Source organism: Lygodium microphyllum, chromosome 26, assembly GCF_053477565.2.
Source record: "Lygodium microphyllum isolate KBCC chromosome 26, Lygodium_microphyllum_v1.1.10, whole genome shotgun sequence".
In the NCBI taxonomy this organism is placed as follows: Eukaryota; Viridiplantae; Streptophyta; class Polypodiopsida; order Schizaeales; family Lygodiaceae; genus Lygodium; species Lygodium microphyllum.
Window position 1 is genome coordinate 84,337,975 of NC_141160.1, and position 9,728 is coordinate 84,347,702.

The 9,728-nt window shown below is 36.0% G+C and overlaps 1 protein-coding gene across 1 annotated transcript; it reads left to right on the plus strand.

Moving 5' to 3' along the window:
- Positions 1–536: 536 nt before the first annotated feature.
- LOC148013486 (uncharacterized) lies at positions 537–9,052 on the plus strand. Its single transcript, XM_087667900.1, has 4 exons — positions 537–716; positions 3,226–3,251; positions 5,344–5,380; positions 8,063–9,052. The coding sequence occupies exons 1-4, from the start codon at positions 537–539 to the stop codon at positions 8,162–8,164; spliced, it is 345 nt and encodes a 114-aa protein (XP_087524026.1). The 3' UTR covers positions 8,165–9,052.
- The last annotated feature ends 676 nt before the right edge of the window (positions 9,053–9,728 follow it).

The window sequence follows — 9,728 nt, forward strand, 5'->3', positions numbered from 1 at the left end:
AACCACGCATTCCCTAAAGGCCATGCCATGTCGATCTTCATTCACGTACATCAACACAATCTTGAGAGAAAAGAACATCTCCTATATAGAAAGGTGTCCCCAATCTTGAAATACTTATTGGTGTCAATCCCATAGGACACACAATAACTTACCAACTCACATTTGCAACCACAAACCCTTAATGCATGAAAGAACACATAAGCCACCTAAGTATGAGAGAGAGAGAGAAAGAGAGGAGGGAGGGAGGCAAACTATACAAAACATCCCAACATATCAAATCTGCAATCATTCTATGTATCTAATCCAATCAAAGTTACAAAAGTACAGTAGCAAAATTGCTTAGTAATCGAGAGAGAAACATAGAGAAACAGAGAGAAAGAGGGACTATCTATACTACATTATTATTTGAGCTGCATGTTCGGGAAAGTGTCGAACCACCATAGTGCTCCCGAACTTAGCTCCCAAACCAAACCAAAGTGACCATTTATGTCACATGATTGGGGGCAGAAGAAAAGGTAAGTGACCATTTATGTCACATGATTGGGGATAGAAGGAAACGTGGTCTCCTTCCACCACCTTCTCTTCTCTTCTCCTCTCACTCTCACTCTCACTCTCACTCTCACTCTCACTACTCTCACGGGACAGGAGGAGGCAGGCCAGCAGGCAGCAGGACCAAGCAGCAGAGGCAAGCAACAGAAGCAAGCAGCAGGCAACAAGTACTCAATCCTCTCTTTCTCTCTCTCTCTGTTTGGTCTGGTCCTCTCAACTGCCTGTCATATCTCCCTCTCTCTCCACTGCTGGTCAGTCCAACTGCCCTTTCTTACGGCCAGTCCAGCTATTGTAATGCTGTAGTGGGAGGGCCCATTCTGTGGTACTCTTGTAGTGTTGTGTAGGAGGGCCCGATGAGCCATTGTTAGTCCAGCTGCCCTTTCTGGTAGGAGGCCCTTTCTGGCAGGAGGCCCGATGAGCCATTGTCTTTGAGTGGTACCTGGACCGGTTGTCCACGGTGGATGTGAGGAGTTGGCTTGCTAGGCAGCCTGCACATAACTAGAGCCATTGTCTCTCTCTCTCTCTCTCTCTCTCTCTCTCTCTCTCTCTCCCGTTTGACTTCTGCACATAGAATCCACAGAGAGAGAGAGAGAGAGAAAGAGAAAGAGAGACAATGGAATCCTGCACATAGAGAGAATATGTGCAGGATTCCATTGTCTCTCTCTCTCTCTCTCTCTCTCTCTCATGGCCAGTTGTCAGAGAGAGAGAGAGAACTTCCATAGTCCACTTGCGGCCCGCCTGTTCGACTTCTGCACCGTCAGATGCTCAAAGCTGTTCGACTTCTATACCCATCGACTTCTGCCTTCGCCCGTTTGACTTCTGCTCCCCCGTTTTCTGCGCGTTCGACTTCTCTCTCTCTCTCTCTGCTTTCGACTTCTACACCCACAGAGAGAGAGAGAGAGAGAGAGAGAGAGAGAGAGAGAGGGGGGGGGGATTGCAGGTAGCCGAGAAGGGCGCGTTTGACTTCCAACATCCCCCCCCCTCTCTCTCTCTCTGAGCAGCCAGAGAGAGAGAGAGAGAGAGAGAGAGAGAGAGAGAGAGAGAGTGTGTGTGTGTGTGTGTGAGAGGGGACTGTAGGTAGCCGAGACGAGGAAGACGTGTGAAGACGTGTGATGCCTGAGGGTGGGCTAGGGGCCACCAAGCTAATGTCTGAGATCAGCGAGTCGAGACGGTTGGCAAGCGGCTCCCAAGCTCTGATGGCTCTAATGCTCAACCACAGGGCTGGCGGAGAAGTGGCAATGGCCGCTGTTGCACAGAGATGGAGATAGAGAGATCCACCCCCATCAAAAGCACTGCACCTCTCCCCCCTTTGTTTTTGCTTTTGCTTTAAAAGGCTAATAACTTTCTTTAAAAGGCTAATAACTTATGTAGCATTCCACATGTTTAAAAGATGCAATGGTGGGAGGATGCCATTCTCTCTCTCTCTCTCTCTCTCTCTCTCTCTCTCTCTCTCTCTCTCTCTCTCTCTCTCTCTCTCTCTCTCTCTCTCTCTCTCTCTCTCTCAGCCCGTTCGACTTCTGCGATGTCTTGAGGCATCTCTCAATCATTAGAAGTATTCAAGCTTTACTCGGAGGAGCAGAAGAATGAGAGTTAGTTTATTTAGTTGTTTTATTTAGTTATTTAGTTTAGTTAGTTTATTTTTTTTGTGTTACATATGGATTTAGTTATTTAGTTAGTAGTTACTTTAGATTGTGTGTTAGTTACTTTAGATATAGTTTAGGGTTAGTTTGTTTTATTTAGTTATTTAGTTAGTTATTTAGTTTAGTTAGTTAGTTTAGTTAGTTAGTTTAGTTAGTTAGTTTAGTTAGTTTAGTTAGTTGTATTAGTTCAGGGTTAGTTTATTTAGTTAGTTTAGTTATTTAAATATAGTAAGTTAGTTAGTTAAATAGGTTGTTAGTTAGTTTGGTTAGTTAGTTTAGTTAGTTTTTGTTGTTTATTTATTTATTTAGTTGCTTTATTTAGTTAGTTAGTTAACTATAGTAAGTTAGTTAGTTATATATAGTAAGTTAGTTAGTTTGGTTAGATTAGTTATTTAGTTAGTTTAGTTAGTTTATTTATTTATTTAGTTTAGTTAGTTTATTTAGTTGTTTTATTTAGTTTATTTATTTAGTTAGTTAAATACATATAGTAAGTTAGTTAGTTATATATAGTAAGTTAGTTAGTTAGGTTAGATTTGTGGTTAGTTAGTTTGAATTATTTTTGTGTGTTAGTTACTTTAGATATTGTTTAGGGTTAGTTATTTTGTTAGTTATTTATTTTAGTTAGTTTATTTAGTTAGTTTAGTTAGTTGTGTTAGTTCAGGGTTAGTTTATTTAGTTAGTTTAGTTAGTTAAATATAGTAAATTAGTTAGTTAAATAGGTTGTTTATTTAGTTAGTTATTTAGTTTAGTTAGTTTATTTAGTTAGTTATTTAGTTTATTTAGTTGTTTTATTTAGTTTATTTAGTTAATAGTTTAGGGTTAGTGTGTTTTTTTGTTTTAGTTTATATATGTTTTAGTTTTTGTTTAGAGAGAGAGAGAGAGAGAGAGAGAGAGAGAGAGAGAGAGAGAGAGAGAGAGAGAGAGAGAGAGAGAGAGAGAGAGAGAGAGAGAGAGAGAGAGAGAGAGAGAGAGAGAGAGAGAGGTTGCTTTGCTTGGTATGGTTTAATTTATTGGTATTTTGGTTTATTTTGTGCAGTTTGTTTGTGAGGATTGGCATTTTAGGTTGGTGATGATCTCTCTCTCTCTCTCTCTCTCTCTCTCTCTCTCTCTCTCTCTCTCTCAGGTTGTAAATGTGTTTTTATGTATTTATTGGTTTAAATAGTAAGTTAGTTAGTTAAATAGGTTGTTAGTTATAGTGGTTAGATTTGTGGTTAGTTAGTTTAGTTAGTTTTGGTTGTTTACTTATTTTAGTTAGTTATTTAGTTTATTTAGTTGTTTTATTTAGTTATTTAGTTTAGTTTAGTTATTAAGTTAGTAGGCTTTACCTTGGATTAGTTGCTTAGTTACTTTAGATTATGTGTTAGTTTAGGGTTAGTTAGTTTGTTTTTTTTAGTTTATATTATATGGTTTAAATAGTAAGTTAGTTAGTTACATATAGTTTAGGGTTAGTTTGTTTTATTTAGTTTATTTAGTTATTTAGTTAGTTATTTAGTTTAGTTAGTTTAGTTAGTTGTGTTAGTTTAGGGTTAGTTTAGTTAGTTTAGTTAGTTAAATATAGTAAGTTAGTTAGTTAAATAGGTTGTTTATTTAGCTAGTTATTTAGTTTAGTTTATTTAGTTTATTTAGTTAGTAGTTTAGGATTAGTGTGTTTTTTAGTTAGTTTATTTGTGGCTGTTTAGTTAGTTTATTTAGTTAGTTGTGTTAGTTTAGTTTGGTTTAGTTATTTAGTTAGTAGGCTTTACCTTAGATTAGTTGCTTAGTTACTTTAGATTGTGTGTTAGTTTAGGGTTAGTTTGTTTGTTTTTTTAGTTTATATGGTTCAAATAGTAAGTTAGTTAGTCAAATATAGTTAGTTAGTTAGTTAAATAGGTTGTTAGTTAGTACGGTTAGTTAGTTGATTAGTGTTTTTTAGTTAGTTTATTTGTGATTGTTTAGTTAGTTTAGTTAGTTGTGTTAGTTTAGTTTGGTTTAGTTATTTAGTTAGTAGGCTTTACCTTAGATTAGTTGCTTAGTTACTTTAGATTGTGTGTTAGTTTAGGGTTAGTTAGTTTGTTTTTTTAAGTTTATATGGTTTAAATAGTAAGTTAGTTAGTTAGTTAAATAGGTTGTTAGTTAGTTGATTAGATAAGTTAGTTTGCATTATTTTTGTGTGTTACATATGGATATAGTTATTTAGTTAGTAGTTACTTTAGATTGTGTTTTAGTTACTTTAGATATAGTTTAGGGTAAGTTTGTTTTATTTTGTTTTTAAAGTTATTTTATTTAGTTATTTAGTTTAGTTAGTTTATTTAGTTAGTTTAGTTAGTTGTGTTAGTTTAGGGTTAGTTTTTTTTAAAAGTTTATATGGTTTAAATAGTAAGTTAGTTAGTTAAATATAGTAAGTTAGTTAGTTAGTTTAGTTGTTAGTTAGTTTGGTTAGATTTGTGGTTATTTAGTTTAGTTAGTTGTTTAGTTTATTTAGTTGTTTTATTTGGTTATTAAGTTAGTTATTTAGTTTAGTTAGTTGATTAGATAAGTTAGTTTGAATTATTTTTGTGTGTTACATATGGATTTAGTTATTTAGTTAGTAGTTACTTTAGATTGTGTGTTAGTTACTTTAGATATAGTTTAGGGTTAGTTTGTTTTATTTAGTTATTTAGTTTAGTTAGTTTAGTTAGTTGTGTTAGTTTAGGGTTAGCTTTTAAAAAAAAAGTTTATATTGTTTAAATAGTAAGTTAGTTAGTTAAATATAGTAAGTTAGTTAGTTAGTTTAGTTGTTAGTTAGTTTGATTAGATTTGTGTTTAGTTAGTTTAGTTAGTTTAGTTAGTTGTTTTATTTGGTTATTTAGTTAGTTATTTAGTTTAGTTAGTTGATTAGATAAGTTAGTTTGAATTATTTTTGTGTGTTACATATGGATTTAGTTATTTAGTTAGTAGTTACTTTAGATTGTGTGTTAGTTACTTTAGATATAGTTTAGGGTTGGTTTGTTTTTTTGTTTTAGTTTATATATGTGTTATGGGTTAGTTAGTTACTTTAGATTGTGTATTATGAGAGAGAGAGAGAGAGAGAGAGAGAGAGAGAGAGAGAGAGAGAGAGAGAGAGAGAGAGAGAGAGAGAGAGATTGGTTTGCTTGGTATGGTTTAATTTATTGGTATTTTGGTTTATGTGGTGCAGTTTGTTTGTGAGGATTAGTTGTCTAGCCAGTATTCAGGTCGGTGATCTCTCTCATTTTTTCTCTCAGGTTGTAAATTTGTTTTGATGTATTTATGTATTTATTGGTTTAAATAGTAAGTTAGTTAGTTAAATAGGTTGTTAGTTTTGTTGGTTTACTGTAGTTAGTTTAGTTTGGTTAGTTAGTTAACTTTAGTTTAGTTAGTTAGTTTTGTTTATGGTCGTGTTTATTTAGTTTTGAGAGAGAGAGAGAGAGAGATTAGTTTAGTTAGTTTGTGGTTAGTTATTTTAGTTAGTTTTTGTTGTTTATTTAGTTTAGTTAGTTAGTTAGTTAGTTAGTTAATTTGGTTATTTGTGGTTATTTAGTTTAGTTAGTTTGTTAAGTTAAATAGTAAGTTAGTAGTTACTTTAGATTGTGTGTTAGTTACTTTAGATATAGTTTAGGGTTAGTTTGGTTAGATACGTTAGCTTATTAGATTAGTTAGTTTAAATTATTTTTGTTTATTATCTATCGAATAGTTTAGTTAGATTGATTGGTTATTTGTGTTAGTTACTTTAGATATAGTTTAGGGTTAGTTTGTTTTAGTTCGGTGATCTCTCTCTCTCTCTCTCTCTCTCTCTCTCTCTCTCTCTCTCTCTCAGGTTGTAAATTTATTTTGATGTATTTATTGGTTTAAATAGTAAGTTAGTTAAATATAGTAAGTGAGTTAAATAGGTTGTTTGTTTTTTGTAAGTTAGTAGACAAATTGATGATTGATTAGTAAGTTCGTAGGTTTTACCTTAGATTAGTTGCTTACCTTACTTGGTTTAGGTAGTTTAGTTGGTAGGTTACTTTAGTTTAGAGGTTGGTTAGTTAGTGCATAGGTTGGTTGGTTAGGTGTATAGAGAGGGAGAGGGAGAAGTAGAGAGAGAGGGTTAGTTGAACTTTGGTAGTATCAGATATGGGAGTTTTTGCTTTTTTATAATTTTGAGAATATTTTATATATCCCTCGAGGCTAACACATGCTTTTTGTCCAGTATGGAAGCTTCTACATCAAACAAGAATATGTCTGTAGAAGATATTATACAGTGCACTTCTAATGTGCAAATGAATGCACGCAAAGTAAAGGAGGCCACAAGGAAAAAGGTCGTTCGTCGTGCACTTAAGCATGTTGCAGGGCATGATAGTTCCGTTGGTTCCTTAAGGTTTATTCATCGCTTGGATGGGATTGAAAAGCAAGTGAAGACACTGTTTCGGTGTCAAAAAGCTTCGATTTCAATTTCTGAGAACATTGGTGACCGTCTACAGAGGATTGAGAGAATATTGGAAGAGAAATATGAAGGGCACCTTGCTCTTGCAGTAACGATACAGGGCGAGTTAGAAGAGATTAAGGGTTATATAGGTGACATTTATGAACATATCCAAAAAAATTGGTGGCCGCGTGCTGGATCTTCGAACGATCAAGAAGAGAAGTTGAAAGATATTCTTGATAGTGCAGGTCGTATAGAGGATAGAGTATGTGAGCTGATTGCACACAAGAACGAGAGTTTAGTTGCACCGGAGAACATTGCTCTTGATGTGCAACTTACTTCTTTGAAAGTTTATCTGAATAGATTTTCAGCTATGTTAATGCAGATGAATCGTCGTGTAGGCTCATCTTCTGGCACTGGAGATCATTGCCCTTGATATGCGCTAGAGGATGTTGCATCTTTGAATAGTGGTTCACAATAGGTTTTTGGCAATATTAACCAGTGCTTCTTTGTCGTGGTTTACTTGGTATATGTAATTCCTCCAAGACTTCTTAAATGAATTGTTTGATAAAAATCTTCATTTTGAAATACATCGTATGTGTGTTGCAAATTATAAAACTACGTTTAAACCATTTTAACTAGCATTCCTGGCGCGCTTCGCGCGCAAGGAACGCTATCCCGCTTCGCGGCAGCTTTGCTGCCGTGAAGTGGGATGCGAGGGAAGTGAAGGTGCTGCTCTATCTCACGGTAGCTTCACTTCCCTATCGCATTGTGGGTAATGCTATCACAAAAACATCACATGCTTTACTCTCCTCTACTCACAACCCTTCTATCTCTCATCCCATTTACACCTCCCCCCTCTGTATCGACACTCACTCACTCACTCAATCACTAAAAGTAGTTTAAAACCAATGTAACACAAAATGTTAGATATAGAAGCAATATCTTCTATGCACCATACTTACAAACATTCCTCTCGACATCAATGTAAGCAATCATATGCTTGCACATGCGATAATTAAAAACAACAATGTAATATTGAAAACGAAACCACAAAGGCTAAGTGTAAAGTACGCAAGTGTTTTTAAGCATCATAGGCAAATGGCCGATGCCAACAAAAAAAGACAATGTCTCGAAGATGCCCAATAGAAACAATGCTTTTTGAGTAATCATAAACAAAATCTTCCTCATTGAGAAAAACATGAGAAGGATAATAACTCATCCTATTTAAGCCCAACAATGTAGAGGCCAAAGGAGAAGTCTAGCTATGACACATATATAGTAGTCTATATTAGTATTACTTTCATTGGAGGTTCCATGAAACACGGAGCCTCCCAGGCTTCTTGCCACACCTTTTTTAAGAGATTTCATGCACTGTTTTTTAAATTCTAATAATATCAGACGTGATTGTTTTTTTAGGCTCTTCTCATAATCACGATTAGGGTGTAGTTAATGACTCGCTCTTCCTACCTTGTTGCTTTGGGTGATGCAGGTTCAGGTGCTAATGTCGCTACTCACTGCTCATGTATGTCTATCTCTGTTCAGATTTGCCACAGGTTTGCTCTGTGTGTGTCTCTCTCTCCAACGTGCATGAGCGACATCAGCCCATGCTCCTACAAGACCACACAAAGGTCTATGTGTGTGCGTGAGTGAGTGTGTGTGTGTGTGTATGTTTTGGGGGAAGTTGTGAATCGTGCAGGACATGTGTGTGTGCGTGTGTTGGTGGGAGGCCATTGATGGAGAGCGCGCTCTGTCTGTCTGTCTGTCTGTCTCGTTGTGTGTAGTATGGAGGCGGGCTATAGAAGCCGACGACTTTGTCTAACACAAATGAATTCTAGAGTCAAACGGGCAGCCACTCAGACAGGCGCCAGGCAGGAGTTGTGGTTGAGGCGAGCTTCCATTTGTGGCATGTCGGGGGAGAGGCTTCGCATCCGCCGTCGAGAAAAGCAACCTCAAGCCTGGCCCGCAGTGAAGTGAGACGAGGGAGCGGTGTGGTCTTACGGTGTCGACAGTGGATGTTTAGAGAGGGAGAGAGGAAGAAGAAGGGAGGGAGGAGGAGGAGAGTGTGGCAAGGAGGGAGAGAGTAAGAGGTGTCGCAGGGAGGAAGAGAAGAAGTAGAAGGAAGGGTGGAGGAGGAGCAGGGTGAGAGAGAAGGAGTAGAGTATCAGGAAGGGGGTCGAAGAAGAGGAGGATGAGCAAGAAGGTGGACGGGCGAAGAATAAGAGGAAGAAGAAGAAGAAGAAGACGAAGACGAAGGAGATGGAGAGGGAGCTGCGTGTCTTGTGCTGGCCCTGACAGAGATACGCAGGCAAGTGGAGAGAGAGACAGAGACAGAGAGAGAGAGAGGGGGGAGGTAAGGAGAGAGAGTGTGAGGGAGAGAGAAAAAGAGAGGTTAGATTTTTAATTTTTATTTGTTTATTTAATTTTGATTTAATTATTGTTTTAATTTAATATGTATGAAAAGATAAGACAGGAAGGAGATATATAATAATTATAATTATTATTTTTTATAAGTGCAACTATGTGTGATATTTTGTAATGATTTTTTGGTTATTTTTTAAGGTTAAAGAAGGAAAACATAAGCGAATACTTAAATTTAAAGAAAAACTTTTTAAGAAAAGCTTAAACGTTTAAAAGCTTTTAGGCTTTTCAAGCTTGTAAATTATAGAAGCTTTAAAAAGCTTAAATGAAAGTTTAATTATTGATTTTTTTTGTTTATATAATTGAGAGAGAGGGAGTGTTTAAGCAAATAGGACAGGTGAAGTCTCTCTCTCTCTCTCTCTCTCTCTCCTCGGTTTATTTGTTACTTTTCTTTTTAAGTTAGTTAGGTTCAATTTAGTTTTTAGTTCAACTTGGTTTTGTATTTATGTTGATGTTTAGTTTGGGAGAGGAGAGAGAGAAAGGGGGTACAATGTGATGTGGTGTCTTTTTTTCCCCCTCTCTCCCCCTCGCTAAACAATGTAAGATGGAAAGATTTTTAAAGTTCAATACTGTAAAAAAGGAAATATCCATGCGCATCATTTTTCATCCTTATGGCACTAAATTTGTATCTAATGTTATTAATATTTTCTATTATTGGCAAGATGAATATGCATACAATATATCAACACAACATAGGGTTTTTGAAAACTATGGAGGCAATGTTGAATGAGAGATAG